The sequence below is a fragment of the Oxyura jamaicensis genome, chromosome 4, assembly GCF_011077185.1.
Source record: "Oxyura jamaicensis isolate SHBP4307 breed ruddy duck chromosome 4, BPBGC_Ojam_1.0, whole genome shotgun sequence".
Taxonomy (NCBI): domain Eukaryota; kingdom Metazoa; phylum Chordata; class Aves; order Anseriformes; family Anatidae; genus Oxyura; species Oxyura jamaicensis.
The window spans coordinates 90812782-90836285 of NC_048896.1; the positions used below are offsets into that span (position 1 = coordinate 90812782).

Consider the following 23504-nt stretch of genomic DNA (forward strand, 5'->3'; position numbering starts at 1 on the left):
AGCGGTTGTGGTGGAGCTCGGTCACCCACCCGAGTGAAACCATCACACCAGGCAATGAGCTGAGCTTCAGGATGCATGGAGCAGGCACCTAGTAAGCAAACATCAGTAAAAACAAAGACGTCTTCACCTCGTCTCCAGCTGGTGCTCCAAACCACGTGAGGAACCAGTAACAGGGTCAGAAAGTCCTCCTGGGCTCTTACAGGTGGCCTCAGCAGCAGGATTAAAGCAAGGGAGCAGCACAGCACATACAGATAGCTGCAATCGCAGCTGCTGACAGACTGTGCTAATGCTATACAGCCACGTTTTATTTGTACTTTGTCAATGTGAAAAAGCATCTGGGCGTACTTTTTCTTTCCCCACACAGCATCTATAAATAGCCGCCACGGCTGAATGAAAGTCTGCTTTCTTACCATTTCCTTGCCTCTGCCCCTCACAACACGAGGTTGTTATGGAAGCACATTTATAAAGTTCCCTCTCAAAACTATGCCGACCTGCTACAAACTTCTCCACCCACTTACAAAAGGCCAGCCCCGGGCCTTCAAATCACTGCGTACATCCCACCAGATCCAACAGGTTTGGAGGAGAGGCGCCCCGAACATCAGCCCTGTTCTACTTCACAGCAGCTCAGCGCTCTCATTTACCTACAGACCGAGGAGAAGGGCCACGCTAACACGGGAAGGTGGCAGCAGGACAGGATGAACACCGATCTGGCTTATCCGCACGCTCTCATTGTACAGAAGATTTGCATCTATTCAAATGAGCTCTTTTAGTTACAAAAAGAAAGCAGAACTTCTCATCGCTCAGGTACAACATGTACCACGATTCTTGCTTCAGTTAGGAACAAACAACCCAAGTATTGGCCTCCAAGTACATTTGGAGCATTACAAATACAGCTAAATGTCAAATTTTGACTCTAAACCGCTAGCCCAACTTCAAATCCTGAATGTCTGAAAGGGATGAGCATGGTAACTCACTGATCACCACCTTGATTTTACTCTGGAAAAGAGAAATTCCTCAAAATCATGATTACATTTATTTGCCTACAGCAAAAACAGGCAGTGTGGTGTTTTTTTCAGATGGTTCTGACCCCATTATATTACATGGATGTTCTGTAGATGCCGAACAGTTAGCTGGGGCGAGTAAAGGTCTCATAAATACACATGGAAAAAAACCCAGACAGGCATGCAGGTAGATACTACGGAGCTGGTGACATCCTGTTCTCATCTGATGACAGCAAAACTATCCCAAAGCCCTGATCAATGGGAGAACAGCTACATTGAACCGCAGGCTTCAGCCATTTGACCTAACACCTTTAGCGCCCTTATTTAACTCGAGTCATAAATCAGAAAGGTTCAGGCTTCAGTTATTGGACTGAACACCTCTGGAGTCCCTATTTACCTCTAGTTATGGGGCAGAAAATTATTTTTTAAAGTATTTTCTGAGTTTTTTTAAGTATTTTCCGGTGCCTCCCGTCCTGTCACCACAGAGCCCGCCCCCCCCCCCCCGAGGCCCCCCCCCCCCCCCCCCCCCGGTTCCCTCAGCCTCCCCTCAGCCCACCTGCCGCCGCTTCGGGCTTCTCCGCCGCTCCCCTCGGCCTCCTGCTCGTCATCCTCCACCGTCACCTCCCCGCCGGCCGCCGGCAGAGCGGCTCCGGCCGCCCCCAGCGACAGGAGGAGCAGGAGGAGCAGAGTGAGGGCGGCCAGGGCGCTGCGGGCCCGCGGGCCCCGCATGAAGGGGCCGCGCCTCGCCCAGCCGCACGCAGCCCCCCCCCCGGCCCGTCCCGCTCCCCACCGCCGCCGCCGCGAAATGGGCGCCCGCCGCTGGCCCGCCCGCCCCGCCACGTCCCGAGGCCCCACCCCCCAAGGAAGGAGGGTGGTGATTGGGCGGGAGGAGCGTCGTTCAAAGTGCCGCTGGGTTGTTATTGGTGGGAAGGGCGGAGGGGGAGGGAGGGAGGGGGGTGTTTGTCAACACGGCCGCAGGGCCAATCGGTGGTGCGGCGCTCTGGCCAATCGGGAGAGCATGATTCACCGAGCCGCTCGCTGATTGGCGGAGCTTCCGCGCCACGTGTGTTGCTGAGTGGAGGAGCCGGGCCGCGCGGCCCCGCCCCTTCCCGGCCGGGCTGGTGACGTGGCTGTTGCTGCCGTGGGCCGGCAGGGCGGGGCCAGCGGCGCGTACCAAGCGGCGAGCGGGTCGGGGGGCGGGGGGGCGGTGGAGAGAGACTGAGAAGGGGCTCCCCCCGGGCGGAGCGGAATGGGCGCGTCCGGCGGGAGGGCGGGGCTGGGCCCGGGGCTGGACCCTGGGGCGGGGGGAGGAGTGGGGGGGGGGGGGGGGGGGGGGGGGGGTCTAGGGGCTACTAGGGTGGCCGGGGGGGGGTATTGGAGAAGTACTGGGCGGTACTGAGGGGGTATTGAGGGTGTCTGGGGGGTACTGAGAGGGTCTAGGGGATATTAAGGGGGTCCTGAGGGGGTCTAGGGGAGTACTGAGGGGGTCTGGGGGGGTCCTGAGGGGGTCTGGGGGGGTCCTGAGGGGGTCTGGGGGGTCCTGAGGGGGTCTGGGGGATACTGAGGGGGCCTGAATACTGAGGGGTCTGGGAGGTACTGAAGCAGTCTGAGGGTGTCTAGGAGGGTACTGGGGGCATACTGAGGAGGTCTGGGAGGGTTTGGGGGGTACTGAAGGGGCCTGGGGCACCCCTGCCATGAGGAGAGGCTGGGAGAGCAGGGGCTGCTCAGCCTGGGGAAGGGGAGGCTCAGGGGGTCCCGTCCATGTCCATAACCACCCGAGGGGAGGCTGCAGCGAGCATGGGGCCAGGCCGAGAGGCGCTGGGCACAGCCTGGATCTGGCAGACCTTTATCATCTTTGTAATAAAAAATAATGGATACAAACTCTTTGTTGCTCCTTTTAAGGGCGGCTTGTCCACCCCTTAAATGACAGTTTGTCACCCCTCACCTTTTCCATTTTTCAAAGCCCAGCATTTCAGAGCAGGAAGCCGAGGACTAGATGCCTCGTTTCATCTGTATCCAGGGATAGAAGAGGCTCCAGTAAGTCCCTACGTGTGCCTCCCCTTCGTGTAGAGGAAAAGGCTGAATGGAGGCTGTTTGTGATCACACAGCCGTGAGCTTTTCTCCCCATAAGCCTACAGTGCCAGCCAGCCACCACTTGGCTTGTGGTCCCCATGGCTCCGTACAGGTGTGTACCTGAGATGCATGGCTTTCTCTGGCAGCCTTACCACACGGTCACTTTATCTGGACCCAGCTTACCACGTTTTGAAAGCGACCCTCATCATCCTGATTGTACGGCCTGCCAATGTGGATGTCAACTGCAAATTGTATTAGGAGTGATTTTATGTTTACTTCCAAGTGGCTAATGGAAATATTGATTATGTACATGTGTAGGACTGATCTGGGAGGGACCCCATTAGAAGTAGCCTTACCCATTGTTCATAACCAATTCTAAACATAATAATAATAATAACCCACGTGCCAGCGCTTAGTATTTGCTTAATTGATGTTGTATTACACCGTTTTTTTCATGAACACATGGTGCAGTTCCAAGTAAAAATTACTTGAAAAGTAATTACACCACCCAGAAGAAATATGTATTTTTTTCTTTTTGCCTTCTTGAAGCACGAAACGAGATTTCTATTAGGCCTCTGGCTGCCATTACAACTTCCTTAATAACCGAGTCGCATACCGATTTCTTTGGTAGTTAGCCAGGAAGTGTTCTTGCATCTATGTTTGCTACATATCGTACAGCTGCCCGTTCTGAAGACACATACCATTCTGGCACTTTTTTAGCTTTCTAGAATTTCCTCTGGTACATCTAGGTTTACTGAAAAGGAACAGAACAGGCAAGGGATCTCCGCAGCCAGCTGGTTTAGAGCTCCTCGGCCACCGTTACCACCAGAAGAGCTTTGTTGGTTACTAATGGACTGAAATTTATCACATCACTGTTAAGTAATTCACCCACGGATCTTCCTGGTTCATGGCAGGCATAGATCATAAATGTTCAATGAACACTTCTGCACCATTATTGACATTTTAATCATGTCCACCTAGTAATGGGCCTGTACCATTACTCGGGTTTTCTGGGATTTTTGCTGTGCACAGCCTTGCCAGCTATGGATCTCCTTTGATGTTCTTCACTTCCCAATAACTACTCTGCTTCTCATAACTTCTCATTTATACCAACACTTTTTTGTTTCCTGTTTTCCCCTTTTGGGCTATTTATTTTTTTCATTTTTCACCACTCTCTCTCTGGTTTGCTAGTAAGACAGGAATGGCCAAAGTATTTTCTTTCTTGAATTTGGAATCAGCACTCTTTGACCGTCGTTCTTTTGACTCAGTGAACTCTTTCTGAAGAGCCTATAACTGTCATTTGTAAGCTCCTACCTAAATTTTTCTTCCTGAAAAAATATCTCTATTAAAGCACCAGCTATATGCAGAGTCAGGTCACGAACACTCCTTTCCAGACAACCGCTGACTTGGAATCCAGAGAATTTCTTTTTTTTTGGCATCATTCATTACACTCTAGCCAAAAGAGTTTACCTTGTGCCGCGTGCCAAGCAGCTCATGTTAGAATATTGTCATTTTTAGTAACTCAAATGACACTTTATTATTACATCCATATGGTCTTTTGCTAATATTTTCTTTATTTAGATAACTCTTCTTTCTTGAGTGTCTACCCCTTCATATGTTTATAAAGAGTAATCAAATTCCTTCTGTTTTGCTAGGCAAACCAAGCCAAAGGCTTTTATTCTTCCCTTACACTTTTGGCTCTCTGTTCATCTCACTAGCCCTCCCCTGCACCTGTTCCCATTTAAATTAACATTTCTTGCATAGCAGTGCTTTCAACAGTCATGCGGAAGGGTAACTCTAATGTATTTAAATTTTAAACTCCATTGTATTTATAGATTGTGACCCAAATCTAAGCATTGTGTTACGCTTTTTGCAGGAAACTATTTTCCCACCAGTTATTCCAGCGGCTTAGAAACAAATACTCAATAGCCACAGACAGCAGCACATTTCAGGGTATCTGAATGCTTCCTTCACAACAAGACTTGCACTTCCACCTTTGTGCTGATTCTCGAGGGTTTATTACACTTAAGGCAAAACAGTAACAGCCTTGTGCAAGCGTCTCTATCACACCCACGAGCATTAACTCATTTTCTCATGTTATTTTCCACCCTGTCCCACCCAGATCAGAAGTCTGCCTATTCCTGCTTTTTATTTTAAGGGGTCCAGCAGTTTGCAGGTGAGTCTGCTTTCTTCCAGACACCTTACCACTGCAGCATAAGGACTAATGACCATAATCCGTTCTCACTTTTCTGTTTTGGAAATTTACTTCTCTATTACATTGGCAGTGCTGTTCAGAAATCCTTATGCCAAACGCTGCAATACAACAGTATAATTTTCTCTCTGTATTAAAATCTTGTGCCAACAAAACCAAACTTCCTGCTTTTTGCAAAGCATGACTCACATGCCCCATTCTGTTTTGACTGAGTGACATAAGAGATCTATTTCAATCATATGACAATAACTTAACAACCAACCAGACATTTATCTGGAAATCAAAGCCTGTACTTGTAGGATGGATGGATGTTAATAGAACGGTGCTGTACGGAACTTAAGAACTTGCCTGCTTTTCTTGACTAACGTGCTCGCAGAGCAGCCAGGCACAGCAGTGAAAGCCCAGCATGCCACCTTGTGGCTGCCCTGTACCAAGGGCCATTAGTAGTCCCCTGAAAAGTGATTTATTTATAGCCTACTTTTCCCCCCAGGAAAACTCAGGGCCTCAAAATACTGCATATATTGGAGTTAGTATATCAGCACCCTTGCTGATATCTCTTCATAAGCAGCATGAAGTCAAGCACCAGATCAAACCAGAGACGGGAAGTGAAGCAGGTGTTATCCAGGAGAAATGCCAGCAAACTGGAGTTTGCAGGATAAAAAAGTAGGTAGCAAGAACGTAATTGCTGGGATGTGACTGGAAGAACAGGCTTGGAGAGCGACTGCCAACCAGAAAAGGAGTTTGCCTGGAAAGACGAGTGCTTTAAAATGCTTCCACTTGCTTTCCTCTGTGTGTTTGTGAAGTTTTACCTTCATCGGTTGTATCTTTTTGGCTGTTTCAAGCACCTAACAAAATGAGTGAGACAGACAGTTGGATAAACACCTCTGACACCCTGAGACTGCTGTGTCTTCTCTAGGATTGCATCCAGGTTAGCACACACTTCTGCAACAGGTTTAAGCTGGGCAGTCTTACAGCCTTCCCCCTGCCAACAGGTTGCTCTTGCTGCCTCCCTCATACAGGGTCAAATTCAGGAAAACAGACTCTGATTTTGCCACTTGTTTTGCTGGCAAAGTCTGAAAAAAAATCAGAAAATCTGAAAAAATCAGCTCCTTGCCCACACGTGGAAGTAGCAGGAAAAGTTGGCAAATAGATGGTTCTCCACCGTAGGGGGGGAATGCTCCTTCTTGGGGACAGTGCTTAGACCAGAGCAGCTTAAACTAGCTATACAATTCCTTTTCAGGGAGGTGTTACAGGCTAAGTTGTCTGAGCCGGTTCCACCTCACACACCTGGCAAGAAGCTGCTCTTTTCACCTGTGTGGCAATCGGTTCAGCACAGGGGCTGAGCAATGGCAGAGCCAGCATGATCTGTGTACTCAGGACCAGAATGGATGGTGGGTGATGAGAGCAAGGAGCACAATCTTCCCTTTTGTCAACAGCAAGCTGTTTGCTCTGATACCCTGTGATTTCCTAACGTGTAATTTCAGCCTCGGATGAAAAATCAGCTCCCAGAATCATGCAGCCACCCTCCCCAGCCCGACCGTCCACGCTTCCCTGCTCATCAGTGTGGCATTTTGCTAGGGCTAACATCTTGCAGTTACCACCCTGTTCGACAAGGAAAACATCTATTCAAACAAAGCAGGTTCAAACGCCTCCCTCTGTACTGAAGCAGAGAGGATGAGTGTTGGCTCCCAGAGCGGCTTTGACAAGGGGCAAACACAGGCTTGTACAGCCTGACTTTGAGCCATTTGCAAACAGAGGTGGCTGTCACTGAAACTTAGGGAAAATGCATTTCTCAAATGTCCAGTGCCCTCTTTTTGTGCACAGGCAAGTCTCAGCACACCAGAAATCGAATATTCTGGGAAAGATCTTGCTGCATTCACTGGAACTGTACCTCCCTGACCGATTCAGAGAAAATGCCAACTGACAGCAGCATTATCTGTGAGTGGAAATGTTTGCATTCCTCCCGGCACGTGCACTGCGGGATGTGCTTAAGCCAAAGCCAGCAGCACTTGCTCTGAGGCTACAAACATGTTTATCACCTCGTGCTGAACTTCAGCACCAACACTCCTCAATCGGGCGGGATTTGAGAGACTCACACATGTAAAGGTGGGTTTGCTGAATCGGTGTAAAGAAAAACAGGACCGGTTTTCATTTCAAGCAGAAGTCAAACATTTGGGATGCCGAACGGAGTGACACCCAAACCCTGTCAGCTTCTCCTTCAACATGAATGCATTGTGGCACTTAGGAGGGATTTCTTTCTGAAATCTAGATCCCACTAACCGTGCGTTTTTGGACTTTAAAACTTGTATCTTGTGGAAAAATCGTTGCCAGCAAACAAAACTCCAGGCTCCTCTGCCTGGCAGTCACATGCTCTTAATAGCAAGTCACCTGCCCTGCACAGAAAGGTAAGGCCTTAACTCACTCCGATAAGCCTGGGTGATGATAATAGAGCCATTGTTGAAATAACGCCCCATTGTTCAAAGGCTGGCGTGCCTGCCCAGGGAAAACAAAAGGAAATGTCTCCAGCCTTAAAAAACCACGGCGGAATTGCGGAGGTTGGCAGCAGAACAAGTCAGTCATGTGCAGAACTAAAAGAAAAAAAAGTCAACAGCCGCTTTTCTGTTGTGCAAATAAAACAAGATTCTCCGCTCGTTGTGGTGTGACCTCGTACCTGCAAATCCCAGCTGCCTATGTGGGATGAAGCCTGGAGAGGGATTTTTTTTTGTACTGGTGCCTGGTCTCAGCTTGGCTGCCAGGTTTGGACCTGAGCCCTGTCCCTGGGATTGTCTCAGGGACGGTGTCAGCAGGTGACGAGCCAGGGCAGAGGGGAAAAATGTGGAAAAAATATATAAAAAAAACGTTTTATGTGCTCCCTGATGGAAAACCCCATTGGGCTTTATGCTGGGAGAAGCACAAGCGGGTGCCGGCCGCCCAAGGGCCAGCACCTCCTGTCCCATCCATGTCCCCCCCTTGTCCCAGAGGTGACACTGCCTCTGTGGGGGCAGCTCCCCTGCTGCCAGGCGGGGAACGGGGGCTGTGAAGGGCTCGGAGCAGCAGCAGGGGATCATCAGCCCAGCCCTGCCCCGAGCTCACAGCACCGCGGGGCTCCCCCTCAGCACCACGGCCCGGCCGGGAGCCGCTCCCCCAAGGGGGCACTGTGGGAGCTGTAGTCCTCGGCTCGCCAAACTACAAGTCCCAGCCTCCCGCAGAAGGAGGAGGAGGAGGAGGAAAGGAGGAAGGAAGGAGGGAGGGAGGGAGGTGGGAGGCAGCTAGCCGGCTCGGCCCAGGCCCGCAGCCCGGCCGGGAGAGCCCCCCGGGGGCGGGCCGCGGCGGCATGCGGCTCCCCGGCAGGCTCGGCCCGCTCCGCAGCACCGCCCTGGCTGCCCGGCCGCCGGGGAGGGACAGGGGCAGGGGCAGGGACAGTCACACGGACAGGGACAGGAGCAGGGACAGGGACAGGGACGGGGACAGGGACGCGGCCGGGGGCACGCCAGCCTTCACCCGCGGGCGGCCGGGCGGCACCATGGCCGAGGAGGCCAAGCGGCTGGCAGCCTGCGCGGCGGTGGACAGGCACGTCCAGGTGAGGCGAGCGGGACCCCGGCTGCTTTCCCTGTCCCGTCCCGGTCCCCAGGCTCGTCCCCGAGCCCCGTCGGGTCGGACACCCCCAGCTTTTCCCCGGCCTCCCTCCCTGTGAGCTGGGCTCGCCCCCAGGGTCGTCACCCCTTAACCCAGCGAGCCCTGGGGGGGGACAGGGGGTGGCAGCCCCCTGCCAGGAGGGAGAGGGGGCGAAGGGCTTTGGTCACCCCCTCAAGGGTTAGATGGGACCAGAGGTGTCCCAGCTTTGGGACAGGCTGGTGGGGAGCACTTGGAGGATCGGTGGTTGTCGGCGGGCAGTGGGTTATGGTCGAGCAGTGGGTTATGGTCGAGCAGTGGGTTATCGCCAAGCAGTGGGTTATCTCACCATCTCTGCAACAGCACTGAAGCAGGGGTGTAGGGCTCCAAGTCCGTATTAGCACTCTTGGGGAGGAAAAAATCCCGTTTTCCACCCTGCTTGCCCCCAGCCCAATTGCCAGCAGGTTCCCCGGTGTCCCACAAGTGTTTTCCTTCCTTTGCAGCCACTCCGTCCTCCCCCCGCTCACTGCGAAGCTGGCAGGGGGACGGGGGGAGCTCAGTTCTCAGTGGCATCAGCTCCTTCCCTTGCCAAAAGCAAGCCCCGAGTTGCACGGTGTGTGGGTTTGGGAAGGGTTTGTGTCGCCAGCAGCGGGGCCGCTCGGTGCCTGGCACTGCGGGGTGTCGCACGGTGGGTGCACCTCAGCCTTTGGGGCAAAACGTGACTCCCGAGTCCTGACTTTTGCACTGTTTTATGGCCAAGCGGACTTAACGGTGACGTTTGGCCCCGTCCCAGCTGGTTGAAGTTCAGGGCCTGGCTAATAATGAAAGAGGCAGCGGTGGGGGTAATATTGCAATGTTTGCTCTGCAAGCTGGTTTGAAGCGATGGTGGCGAAGCAAGTTAGAGTCTCCCCCAGAGCTGGATGGTCTCAGCTATTGCAGAAAACCTGTCTCCCTTCGGCTTGTATCGGGAGGGAGCAGCTGCTCTGCCTGACAGTTGTGCTTTTGGCCATTGCTGCTATCACTGCTAGCAGAGGGAGCCGTAGGATCCCCCAGAAATGCAGCTTCAGATTGCCTCCCGTGTGTGCCAGGCACGTGTGGAAGGTGCTGCTGGGTTTGGGTTTGGGTTTGGGGCTGGGTCGTATAGGACACGGTTCTCCTGCCTGACTCTGCTGCAGGCTCACAGCACTGGGGCTGCCCTCCCTAACATCAGCTCCTTGGGCAGCCTGCAGCAGCTGCATTAGGGGGAATCAGCAGGGGATAGCTTTTTTTTTTTTTTTTCCTTTTTCCTCCTTCTTTCTCATTTAATTAAGTCAGTGTTTTTACCCAAGGTTCTTGTCCCTGGGCAGTTTTGAGAGCAGAACCCATGGTACCAGGGCAGGAGCCCCTCAAGCAGACACCAGGATGGAGGAGCTCAAACCAGGAGCAGCACAGGTAGTACAGAGCCCCGAGCTGCCCAGGGAGAGCTGGTTCTGCCTTTATGCAGCTCCTCCAGCGCCGCTGTAGGTGTGCCTGCCACAGAGGACTGAAGATGCCCATGAGGAAACTTTGGCCTTTGTGCTGTTTATCTTCAGCTCTTTGTAAATCCAAATCGTGGAAGCTTGTGTTGGACCAGAAACTTGTGTTGGACCAGCCATGCCTGTGAGGCGTTGCTGTCTATAACTCAGGGCAGGCTTGCTGTGCACCAGTTTTTAAAATTGGGTGGATTTGGGCTCTTTTTGATCCTGGTCTAGCTGGGGTTGGAGCTGAGAAGGGAGAGGTGGGAGCCACAGTAGGGCAGGGGTTGTGACAGCACTGGTTTAGAATGGCTTAAACTGAATTTTGGGAAACCTGCTTAGCCCAAAGTCTTGCCACCTCCTACAGGAGGGTGCTTTGCCCCTCATCACCAATAAACACCTTCAGGTTTATCGCTGTTGATGGGCCTGGTGAGCTCTTCCCACCTCATGACAATGGGGTGGCTGATGCTGAGGCTTTCACCATTGCTTTAAGGCTTCAAAGAAGTTGTCCCAGCCTGTACAGATGAGGGCAAGGAGAGGAAACTGCCCCTCCATGGCCAACATGAGCCTTGCTCGCCCCTTGCAGCTGCTCTGCTGGGCTCTGCCAGCCAGGCAGGTGAAACTGAGAAGCCCTGGGAGCTGTTGGGCTTCTCCCATGTCATAGCTCTGCTGGCAGTGTCGCAAGCACGCGGCGGCGATCTGTTGCTTTCCCCTTCTTTTGCAGAGTCATGGTGGTTAGGAAGAGCTGGAGCTGTTTGTGTGCTGGGTTTCAGAGAACTTTTTATTTTTTTTTTTAAGCTTTTAAGCTGCAGAAGCAAGGGAAGTCATTAATCGTAGGGGAGTGTGACCTGCCTTGAGCTCTGCCTTTTCAGGCAGGCTCCCATCCCAGAAACATTTCAGCTGGTTGAAATGCTGCAGATGTGGCTTTGTCCACATCTGCTGAGCTCTGACTTGTTGCTCATGGAGGAAGAGCTCCAGAGCTGCCTGACATCCAAGAAGTAACGCCCAGAAGCTCTGTGCCTGCACTCCTGGCTGACTGGAAGTCTTTAGCATTTGAAATCTCTGTAGTGATATCGTGCCTCCTTAAGTCAGTCTAAGCTTTGGAGCCCGTCCAAACCAGGGGGAAGTACACGGAAAATTAGTGTGCAAGATGCCACAGGTAGTTCTTGGTGGGTGAGAGGCTGAGTTGATAATAAAACACAGATTTACACGGCAGAGCATCCTCTGGTGCAGGCAACATGACTGTGCCCAACCACCCTCAGCCTGCGGCGTGCTTTAGAAACATGTCTGTGTTTTGGGTGAGACCGCAGTGATCCACAAGCCAAACCACGAGCAGAGAAAGTCCAGGACCGAGCTGTGTTTAAAACGTGATCCTCTTCAGCACGTGCTGCCAGCCTCACTCATCCTTCAGGGGTGTCACTGGAGCCTCCTGCAGCCAGCCCCGTGCCCTGTTTTAGGGGATGGTGTTAGTATCTTCTAGGAACTGCTTAACTTTGGCTGCTGGTGCATGCCCAGTACTATTAACAACACCGTTGGCAGCAGCCCGCTGCTGTTACCGTGCGGCTTCTTTGGGAGATGTTATCTGGAGGCCGTTTCGCCTTCTTCCTCTGTGGTACTGGGGGAAGCTCCCAGCTTTCTGGCAGGAGAAGTGCTGCCGTTGCCTGCTGTCGTACCGCAGGGAGCTCACGTTCCCCTCTGCCTGCTCTCGGAAGGAAAAGACTCGTCCTGTGCCGGGGCTGGGGCTTGCAAACGGGGTTGCTAATTTGGAGGAGACGTGCTGCTGGCTGGGAGTGCCGGGAGGCTGAGCTGTGAGGTGCTGTGCAAGTGTTTCTCAGGCTTCCTTCCTGCTGGGCTTTTGTGGGGGAGGAAAAATCCTGTTGTTTTGGCTGCCCTCTTCACAGTCCCTCAAGGATTAGTTGGAATTCAAACCCCCATATGCTGCTGCTGAGGCTGCCTCTGATGCTGCCAGCGACCAGCGGTGAGCGTGCATTGAGCACCCTGAGAGCCAGACCCAGCGGTATTTAGCGAGCTCAGGTCCTGCAAGAAGTGAGTGAGTTGCTTAAAATCCCTCAGCCACCCTCACAGAGAGCAGGCAGCAGTCCTGCTGTGCTGGAGCGAGCTCCTCTCCTTGTCTGAAGCACGCTGTCAGCGAGTATCTCCGGGCAAGGTTCCCCTTGCATGTGCCCAAAATACAGAGTCTGCTGGAAGAGCAAAGGCCTTGCACCGTGCCCCACTAACAGCTCTCCCGTCTCTCTTTGATCTGCAGAACAACCAAGTTCTTGGCATCGGAAGCGGTTCCACGATTGTCCACGCGGTGCATCGATTAGGTAGGGTGCTCCCCTTCACGTCGCTCCTGCTCCAGAAAGCCCCCTTGTCCAGCTGCCCCAAATAACTGTAAACCAGGCGTATGCAGAGCTTGTGCTCATACACTGGGTGTATTCACCCGCTGCCCTGTCCTGCTCGAAGCTGGAGGTTACAGCCGGGTCTTGTGCTCCAAACTTCTTGCACAGGGAGCCCCGAGGAGGGACTGATTCCCTCGGCTTTGCTCAGCAGGGCAGTGCTTTCCACCTGTTCTCCCCGCAGGGCCAGGCGATGCGCTTTACTGGCACCCGCCGCAAACTGGAGCTAAAAACCTTCCGGCTCTGCCCGGTCCTGACTTGTTTTGTGGCTTCGGGCCATGCAGCTGCTCTGCTGCTGTTAACCCGTTTGCCTGCAGCTCGCATGGCATTCACGCTGAGGGTCCTGCTGAGGTGTAAGCAGGGCAAGGAATGACACCCTGCTGTGCCTCCTTTTTTACACCCTGCAGCCTGGTTGATCTGCTTGCCTCGAGGTGCAGATTTGCTCAGGGTGTGATTCAGAAATTTTCAGCCTCTTTGCAAAATTCTCAAGTGAAGCAAACGCATTTTGCCAAGTGAATGTGAGGGTAATTATCCTCATGCTTCATTACGGTGGGCACCGAGGTTTAAAGTTCCCTTTTGGCCTTGGGACTCTCATTTGGAAGCAGAGCTTGGTGTGTCTCCGGCTGCTGTGGCTGCAAAGTGACTCCCAGCTCCTCGGGCAGAGCGCAGGGCAGGGGACAGGAGGGATCGCGGTGTGACCTGCCTGTCGCACCCACATCACCCTGTGCCATGTGTGTCCTGCACATGTTTGTCTGGGAGGTGGCTCAGGAGCTGCCATTCAGCTGCCTGGCTTTGGCTCCGTGTTACAGCCACTTCCAACTTTAACCTGGGTTCGATCTCAAAAGAAATGTGAGATGTGTTGTAACAGCACGTGGCCCCATCTATTGCATCCTCCACCCGTGCAGGGCTGCAGTGCCTTGAAGCCTGTGGCCCACGTGCGTGTTCTGATGAGATGGCTGTTGCATTGTATTTACTAAAATCACATTTTTGTCCATAGTGATACCGTCCTGATAGATTTTCATCATTTGAAATTAACCCGGGGGAAGAAATCTTTCCTTCCTTTTAATGGAACACCGTGTTTCATTAATCCTTTCCCTGCCGCATATTTAAATGATTTATAAGAAATGGACGCGATGTCCCCAAGGCAACAAGCCAGAAAACCTCTCAGGCAGCTGCTGCGGCTCTGTTTACAAGGAGCACAGCAAAGCCCATCTAATGGAGCGAGACAGGGGAGCGGGGCCGATGTCCCAGGAGCTGCTGATGAGGCACAACCCTCGCTCCTCCGCTGCTGAAGACCCAAAGGTTAACGGCTCGTGGTGTCCGGGGCTGGGCTCGGGTGGGTGTTCAAACACTGCTGCAGAAACAGAGCCTGAGCCTCTGCAGGGTGGCACCTGTTGGCATTTTGAGCGTGACTGATTTATTTGTAAGCCAAGCAAGTAATTGCGGTGATTCAGAGGGGCTTTTCTGAGCTGATTCCTTAAAGTGAGAGTTGGTGTGTTGTGTTTCCTTCTGCAACGCACAAACCAAGGCTTCTGCTTTCTTCCTCCAGCCGAGCGGGTTAAAGAAGAGAACCTGGCAATTGTCTGCATCCCTACGTCCTTCCAGGTGAGCGCTTCCCTCCTTTGTTTTCTTCTAGTCCAGATGCTCACAAACATCTTTCCTTTGGCTGTGGTGAAGCAGGCTCATAACGCAAAACACGTTGGAGACACTGAGTCTCCTTTCCTGATTCTGTACCAGGCCCTGAAAGCTGTAAAAATCACAGCACAAGCTCTTGTGTTTTCAGCAGGAGCCTGACAGCGTGCATCAGCTGGGTTTTACAAGAAATTGCAGGAGAGAAATCAGCTTAATTTTTCCTTTGCAGTGCAACTTTTGCAGGGATCAGCTCATACCAACTTAGCTGTCGAGAAGCTGACAGGGAGAGGAAGAATTGTGGCTCTGTGGTAAAACACAGAGCTGCTCAGGAAGCTTTTGAGCTGCTTCTGTGCCTTCAGGCAAATGCCTTTGGTCTCTCTGCCTCTGTTCCCTGAGGTGGAAACGTGCTGCAGAGGAACAGCTGTGCACCTTGTCCCCTTAGGGTGGGGAGAGGAGACGGTTCCAGCTTGTGGGACAGGGGCCACCCGCGGGGTTTTCAAGGCTGGGTGGCAATCCTCCAGTCTGGGAATTGGACATCTGTCCTTTTCTCAGTCCTGGTGTGGATTCTGGGACTGTACCTTTGTCACAACTTTGTCACCGTGAGGCCGATCCTGCGCTGAGGCAGGCTGCCCAGAGGGGCCGTGCACAGTTTCAGAGGTTTGTGTAGCAAAGCCCTGAGCAGCCTGGTAGCTGACCCTGCTGTGAGCTGGAGGTTGGATGGAGGCCAACCTAAATTATCCTAAAACCTTGTGAAAACTTAACACCCTTGTGCCCTTGTTCTTTAAACATGAGGCTCTCTCTTCTCAGCAGTTGCAAACAACCAGTGGCAAACTGGATATAAAGCAAACTGCTTCAAACAACTACAAGTAAAAAATATATATATATTTTAAATCTATATCAGTTTCTTCCCAGTAAAACACCCAGGTTGCTGGTAAAGGGAGGAGATAGGTCACACACCCGCACGAGCCCAAATCCCCCAGGTGTGGGGCTTCCTCGTATCTTGTGCAGTCTCTTAGACCTCAACCAATTCGCAGGGAAGCGTTCCCAGGTCAGCAAAACAGCCTCTTATTTTCGCTACGTACAGGTGTAAATGGCTGCCTGAGGTCACTGGCAAGGAAGAATTGCTTTCAGTGGGCTTTTATTCTTCTCCCTTCCCTGTTGTAAGGTTGGGTTATTCCATCACCATCAGTAAAGCTAGTGCCGGGGTAAGTATCCGTCCCTTGGCTTTTGCATTGTCTCTCCTTTGCACCCGGACGCGTGCCGAGAGCACGGAGCCAGAGCCGTGTTGGCAGCGACCCGTCACTCGTCTAATCCCCAAAGGACCCGTCCTCCGGCCAGCTAACGCAGTGCTCCGGACTGCATGTTGGATCCCCGGGGCTGGGCAAGGAAGCGGGCTTAACCCGCTCGTCTGGGGGCGTGCAAGCGCTGCGCAGGTCCTGCCACTTTGCCCCCCGTTGTGGGAGCTCTGCTGCTGATTTGTGCCGGCCTGCTCTCATCGCCTTGCAAGCAGAGGGCCCAGGGAGAGCCACCTCGTTTCCACGCCGCTCGCTCTGAGCCTGTTCAGGATCTGGCCTGCATGTGCAGCACAGTGTTTTCCAATGCTTTCAATTCCCAGATCCCTGAAATCTTCGTACACGAACGCCACGAATGTGCACCCACTGACGGGGGTCTTTTTGTACTTTGTGAGCCCTCGGGGCAATCCCAGAGCACAGTTTGATCAAGAGCCCACAGCCCATGGGTGTTAAAACTGCATGCTGTAAAATGATGGAGAAATAGAAAAGATACAAGTTGTTTCTCCTTGCCAGAACTATCTAATTCTTCCTAACGGTTCTGGAATGCCCCTACGTGTGACTGGTGCACTTTGTAAGTGGGGAAAATTGCTGGGAATGAGTTCATCCGGGCTGTGACACGGGTTTCTCGGAATAGCCACAGCACAATCAGAAGCTCAGACTCGAGCAGAATTCATGCAAGGAGGGACTCTCACTCAAACAGTGATTTGCAACAGAGAATTCAACCCATTTAAGGTTCTGTAAGCTTCATCTTAGATTTAAACAGGTGGATAAAGGGGAGAGTAGCTCCAGGTGCTCTGTGTCATATTGCCACTAGAGGGAAATGCACGGCTACTTCAGTAAAAGTCAGTCGGGGCCACTAAGCTGCTGTTTCCGGAGGCTTCCCACACTTTTGCCATGAGCTGTGCGTTTCCTTTCCACTTTTTCATTTGGTGTTTGTTTCTTTCCGATATGAATAACGCTTTCATCGTTAGCCCCATATCGCTACGGTGCAAATAATTCGTTTTCCTGCTCCCGTTTTTCAGCCAAAGGAAATCTGAGGGGCTAGATGGGTGCAGGGGACCATAATGTCCAAGCTGAAATGGAAAATACAGGACTCAAAAATGCCATATGTGTCGTCATGCTTAGACACAGGTGTCTCCCACCAAGCTGATGGGGCTTCCTGCTCTTTAGGATGGAGAGACCTGCACTCAGGCTTTGCACCACCTGAGCATTTGAGTTCAAATCATCGTTATTTGGATAAAAGAATCCGGTGTGGAAGCAGCGTTTTCTCCTTGCCGTGCCTTGCTGCTGGCCACGGCCTCTCCACGAGCTCAGGACGGAGTCCTGCAGGCCACCTAGGGGGCCTCCATCCTTGCTGAGGTGGGGGGAACGACCCCACAAGGCTGTTTTCCTTCCCTGCCCCTGGTAAATGGTGTTCGCTGTGTTCTTGGTGTGCAGGCCCGGCAGCTGATCCTGCAGAACGGCTTAACGCTGAGTGACCTGGACCGACATCCAGAGGTAAGCGGGACCGAGACCTCACCTGCCCTGCCTTCAGCCTGCTCCTTCCTAAAGCACCAGGCTCGTCTGTCCTCCCTGGGGACAAAAGCTGCAGGACGGGAGAGAACCGGCTTAGTTTATTTTTCCCCGGAGCTTTTGAGTTTGCTCGAAGCAGTGGTCTGGCTGTGAGGCTGGGTTTTAGGGTGACTTGGGCAGGGACTGCAGGGACAGGATGCCGTCTCTGTCTGCTGAACCGGGCTCCTCCATTTCATGAAGACCACAAATGCCCTAAAATCCCAACCGCCAACACCACGAGGTGACCAGGAAGAGCAGGGCTTGTCCCCGGGTGGTCCCCTGAGACCACAAGTTCACCTCCTGTCTTCACTGAGAGCAGCACCTTGAGGCCGTGTGGGTGAGGTTTCCACACCAAATTTCTTCTCTCCCTACAGCTTGACGTTGCCATTGATGGAGCAGATGAGGTGGACTCAAACCTCAACCTTATCAAAGGTGGCGGGTGAGCCTTGCTGTCCGTGCGTCTGCGTGGGGCGCCGGTGGTGGGTGGCTTTGGGGCTGCACCGAGGAGCAGTCCGAAGTTTTCTGACGTTTTGTTCTTTTCCCTTGCAGTGGCTGCTTGACGCAGGAGAAGATAGTTGCAGGATATGCAAAATGCTTCATTGTTATTGCCGATTACAGGTAAATACCACGATTTGTTACACCTCTGTCTTGTGGGAGGATTTGGGTGGTCCCGTGTTAGGCTATTACAGTTCTTCCAGCGGGTCAGGGGAAGCAGGGGTAAGTGGAGATGAGCCTGATTCCCAGTGCTTCAGCAATTGAATCTGGCCCTTTTTCCTTAATTTTCAACTCAGCAGGCCTGCTTACGTGTCAGTGGAGCTTGTGGGGAAACGGCTGCTCCATTCTTTCTGAGCACAGTGATTGTTGGTACAGAATAAATTTCCCCTTCTGTGCGTGCAGCCACGAGGCTGCAGAGAAGCCAACTTCTGTCCTGTTTGTCCAAAGTGTGTAAATATGGGGCTTATGAGCAGAGCTTTGCACGTTAAACTTGTTCTTCCTGCACACATGCATGTGCAAACTGAGTGCTCTGCTCTCTAGAGCCTTACACATGAGGGATTTGCAAGAGGGAATGTGGTAAGCGTGTTGTGTTAGTTAATTGTGGTAGCAATGTAATGTCTGACACTAATCCCACCTCAAACCCTGTCCTCAGGAAAAAATCAGAGAGTCTCGGGGAGCAGTGGAAGAAGGGAATCCCCATTGAAGTCATCCCCATGGCTTACGTCCCTGTCACCAGAGCCCTGACCAAAAACTTTGGGGGTGCTGCAGAGCTGCGGATGGCTGTTAGCAAAGCGGTGAGTGGCCCTGATCGGCTCTGGGTGCCCAAAGGAGCCACCTGACCGTGACCTTTCATCTGATTAAATCTGGCCCCTTGTGTAATTCCCCCCAATTACACTTCGGTTAACGAACTGCGTGTTTACATGTTGGGGGTGCTCATGGAGTGCCTCTCTGGTCTCTCAGAGCTAGCAACCCTGAACAAGGAGAAGAGGGATTGCCAAGGCCACACCTGAGGGCTGCTCTGGGTCTCTCTGTTCAAAGCATGGGTGGCTGTGTTTGTGGGAACCCTCTCTGTCCTGCTGGGGCCTCCATCTCACGCACAAATACTTGACCTGCTGCTCTGCAGGGATGTTTGGGGGTTGGAGGGCAGTCTGTGCTGCCAATGTATCTTCAGCTGGGTGGGCAGCTCCTGGTGATCTCGGGCTCCTGTGTGCCACACAAAGCAAGAGCAGACTAAATTAAAGCTGAAGCTGCTTTGTCTCCACTGCCACTGTTCTATCCTGGCTGGGGCAGTGGGCCTTAGCCAGGGAAGAAGAGAGCTGTCTGCAGGAACAGCTGGAGCTAATGCCTGAAGGCTGAGCACTTGGTTTTGGGGCATTTCATCCCTTGGCCAGAGGTTGAGGGGCTGTGTTTAGGAGCCTGAAAAGAGCAAACCAGTTGTTCACCATGAATTGTGACCTGCCTCTCCCAGGGAATGCACTTTGGTGCTGCACCAGCACGAGCTGTGACCTTGGAGGATGCTTTTCTTCCTGCTGTGGTCCTTGCTGGCATGTGTGGTCACAAACCCTGCTCTGAGCTACTGAGACACCTTGTTCTCAGCCCCAGCTGCCTTGGCTTTATTGAAATGACCCAACTGTTGGGCTTGAGAGCGTGCTGAGCACATCTGGGACACTGAAGGCCAGCAATTCTGGAGCTTCAAAAACTCTCCATGGCATCCAGCAGTGTGTGGCACACCCTTATTGCTGGGGTAGGGGGTCTTGTTCTGGCTTCAGTTGCATATGGTGGCCTTTTTAGGACATTCATCTGGTTTTACTCTTGCGAAAAGGATCCTCTACCATAGTGATGAAATTGCATCATTATTTCCAGCTTCTGCATTATCTGTGAACTGTATGCAGAAGAATGCAGGAGGCACAGTTGCAAGGGGCAGTGGTTTTACTTACAGGCTTATTGTTCTTGTGGAGCAGTGCACTGCCCTCCTTTACTTGAATGATGACTTTCTCTAAACTGTTGCAGCGGGGACAGCTCCCGGTGCGAGGCCGTGACAGTCCCTCGCTGTGCTTGGTAGGAAAAGAGCTCACGGTGCTGACAGATGGGTTTGTTTCCCAGGGCCCCGTGGTGACGGACAACGGGAACTTCATCCTGGACTGGAAGTTTGACAAGGTTCATGAATGGAGCGAAGTGAACACTGCCATCAAAATGATACCAGGTAATGTCTGTAACTAAAGAGCAAATACTGGCTAAGGCTTGGTCCATACTAGAAAACCCTGACCTTGGGATTGTGTGTGTGTGTGTGTACACCATTTTGCATTTTAGACACGCCAGTCTTATTCTCTTCCTTACTCTCCTTGTGTCCACTTAGCAAGAAGCTTTTAATGGAACCACTGGTGGACTCAGGAGCAAGGGGTTTGCACTGGGCTATGTTATTTTTGTTTTTGCTCTGGGCTGTGGTATGCAGAAACTGCTTACAGCTCCATCTCATTACAGTTGTGTAGTCCTGGGGGCTCACCTTGCTGTCAGGTTGCAGTCTATCGTACCTATTGTTTTAGCTATTTATGTGCAAAAGAGAAGCAGTGGCCAAAGATACTTTTTGCAAATGGAACAGCTTCTCTGCAAGGACTCCTGAGCAGACGAAGTGTGGCTCAGCCTCATCTGGCTATCTTGTCTGGAGGTCTTAGCAAAATCTGCTCTTGAATCTGGCCAGCTTTTGAATACGTCGTTGTCTTTTTTATCTTTGAGTTCATCCCAGATAACTGCCTGCCCCTGCAGTGCACAGCAGTTCTGCCTTTAGTTGCACTACTGCTTATGTATTGCCAGAACACATAGGAGCAGGTTGGGATCCTGTTGCAAAGTGGCAAAATATTGTCCTGGCACCATGATTAAAACGTAAGACCAGCCAGAGGCCATGAATTTAGGCTTGTTGAAGAGTCCCCAGTAACTTTAAGCTGCTTCTGTTTAGTGGCTTTGCTTCCCTCAATGCGTATTAGAAGGCTGACTTGCTGAAAACAAACCCATTTTCTTTTCTCCAACTCTCGGAGCAAGCTGCTAGGGTGTTACCTCTGCCCTGGCTTGTCCTGGTGCCTGCGGTCTGAATAATTACCTGGCACTTGCTCGCAGCCAACAGTAGATGGCAGGTTCAGACCTTTGGCAGGAGCAGATCTAAACAAACCAGTGGCTGATGTAAATGAACCAGCGAGTGCTGCTGGGCTGGGCTGTCCCTGGTGCTGTGCTCCATATCCTAGCCAGCGTGCGTGGGCTCACCCAGCAGTCTCGCTGCTGGCTCTGAGTATCGGTGGCCTCTGTCTTTGGGTCTGGTATGGGACCAGGGTTTTGGCATGCTGAGTGCCACGTGCACCAGCAAGCTGCCACCTGGAAAGGTCACTGGGGGCTGTGGAACTGTGCATCGCTACAAATTGCCAGCGTTAAAGTTGCTTGAGGATTTTGTGTGCCTCAAAACAGAGCTTTTCCTTTGTCTGTATAAGGAAGGACCAACTGGATGAGCATCGCTTTGATGCTATTTTTTTTTCTTCCTCCTTGATCTTTGGTCTCAAATCCATTTTGCCCTTAATTCCCTGTAGACAGTGTGATTAACTTCTCATGGGCTTTTCTGTGGCCGTAATCTCTGTGGTATCAAAGGTTTATGCAATGTGAAAAGCTGGCTTTTTGCCCCTCTCCCAGAGGAAGTTTTGGTTTGATTCCTAGAGGAGTCTCTTGCTGGCTAGGAGGAAAGCCTGGAGGCTCTGTTTGAACCCATGGCACTGGTTTGCATCCTCCACCTGCCTGGTTTGGAAACCAGTAGCCTGCGTGTTTATGGGCTCTGGCTGCTGCTCAGTGACCACTGTGAAGTTATGAGCACCCCATAATTACATAATTAAATGAAACCAGAAGCACACCTGGTAATGGGCTACAAATTGCAGAGGCAGCAGCAGATCTGCTGTGTCTTAACATCTGAACAAGTGTTATCCAGGTGTACTCTAAGAAGGTAATTTTTCAGACATGTTTAAAAACTAAAGTGGGTAAGTCTGTGGCTGTGTGGCTTCCTTTGAATCCTGTGGGTCATCAGACAGCTGAAAATGCCTTGTTTGTGGTTTTATTAGTGTAAAGGTGGTGGCTGGGGTGGTGTGAACATCATGGAGAGCTCTGGGAGCTGTTTCTTAGTCTCTGTAGAGAATTTCCTCAGTCTGGCTGTGAAGAAAAGGCTTCCCGGGTGCTGCCGGTGTGGCTGTTGCAAGTCACCCAGGCTGGACACATTTCTGTAAACCTCTGGCAGCTCTGGCATTAACGTTCTCGTTCCCAGGTGTGGTGGAGACGGGACTGTTCATCAACATGGCAGAGGTGGTGTACTTCGGCATGGAGGACGGCTCGGTCAGCGTGCGGGAGAAGCAGCCCCGCTGACGCCGGTGCGCTGCCCGCTCTGCTTCGCCTTGGGCCACTTGGATTCAGCTGTCGTAATGGTGCCAGCCTGACGTTTTGCCTTAACGAGCAGCGGGTATCGCAGGAGGCGGACGGAGAGTTGATCAGAATCCGCTGATGTGATACTGAATGTCTTTTTTTAAAAAAAACAAAAAAAATTATATTCTATTTCTAGATATATATATATTTTTACTTTACAGGAATGTTGTCTTTTTTTAAAGAATCATTTAAACAAATTGCTTTCACATTTTGATTTTCTAAGAAATATTTACCAAAAATAATACTTCTTGTTTTGTGTTTTTTTTTGGTTTGTTTTGTTTTTCTTTTTTTTTTTTTGAACAGAACTTGAACCCTTCGGGCTGCTCTTAGCCCTCAACGACTGAGGTCAGAAATACAATCCCAATGCATCATTCTTAGCCACCTTGGCTGGGAGGATGATGTGCATAACGGGAGCACACCCAGTTGGGACCTGCTGATGCCTTATTTGGAACCTTTTTGGTTCGGTATTTTATGCCTTTTATTTTTTCTACACCACTGTTTTTTAATAGTCGGGATGTCTCATTAATCCTCTGTGCATATGACAAATCTCTGAGCCTGGGGGCACTGTGGTCTCTGCGTCCCTGTGCTTGGGACATTGATAAGGGCCTTTTTGGGCCTCTGTATGGAGGAGACATTTCATCCTTTGAGCCAAAATCTGTTCTCCTACAACTGCATTAATCCAGTACCTCTGTTAAAGCCTGTTCCAGTAGCTGGAGATGTTCAGAACTTCATCCTTGTAAAAGGAGAGCAGAACCTGAGGGTCCTGGAGGATGTTTACAGGAGCATTTATGAGCAGCTTGGGGCAGTGCAGAATACTGCTCTGTGGCAAATTACTGGTTTGGAATGAAGGTTAATGATCACCTCTCGCAGCTGGTTGATTTGTGGAAGGATAGAGCAGAATGCGAAGGAAAACCGAGTCTTCCTGCCTAAATTTACCATATGTAGCAGGAGGGAGACACTCTTTCGATATATCGTTCCCTGTGTACAGGTGCTTTGCATGGTTCTGATGTCAAAATGCAAGCCCTTTTTTTTGTGTTAGAGACACTGAAATAAAGAACTGTTATACCAGGTCTGGTGGTGATTTCATTTCTAAGGTAGCATGAGGCTGACTTATGCTCTAGTTTCATTAAAAGTTTCTGCCTGCATTTTTCCCTTAGAACAGCACTTCACCCAAGCTAAATTCACCCTGTTGCATTTGATTTCTTTTTGCTTAAGGTAAATACACTACATTATTTTCAAATAACCCTTCTCTAATCATCACGTGTTAGCTGCAGCACTTACCACGTGCCTGTCTTAAA

General features: G+C 51.5%; 2 protein-coding genes across 2 annotated transcripts in view; one reads left to right on the top strand and one right to left on the bottom strand.

The window, feature by feature from the left end:
• The window catches only part of EIF2AK3 (eukaryotic translation initiation factor 2 alpha kinase 3), a 43015-nt gene extending 41199 nt beyond the window's left edge, over window positions 1-1816 (bottom strand). The window contains exon 1 of the mRNA XM_035324998.1: window positions 1558-1816. Within this exon, the coding sequence (XP_035180889.1) occupies window positions 1558-1730 (173 nt within the window). The 5' untranslated portion in view covers window positions 1731-1816. The remainder of the gene's footprint in view (window positions 1-1557) is intronic.
• A 6716-nt stretch (window positions 1817-8532) lies between these two features.
• Window positions 8533-23276, top strand: RPIA (ribose 5-phosphate isomerase A). Its single transcript, XM_035325447.1, has 9 exons — window positions 8533-8866; window positions 12658-12718; window positions 14340-14395; window positions 17152-17211; window positions 17640-17704; window positions 17815-17883; window positions 18413-18554; window positions 19864-19963; window positions 22052-23276. The coding sequence occupies exons 1-9, from the start codon at window positions 8621-8623 to the stop codon at window positions 22147-22149; spliced, it is 897 nt and encodes a 298-aa protein (XP_035181338.1). The 5' UTR covers window positions 8533-8620; the 3' UTR covers window positions 22150-23276.
• Window positions 23277-23504: the final 228 nt, after the last annotated feature.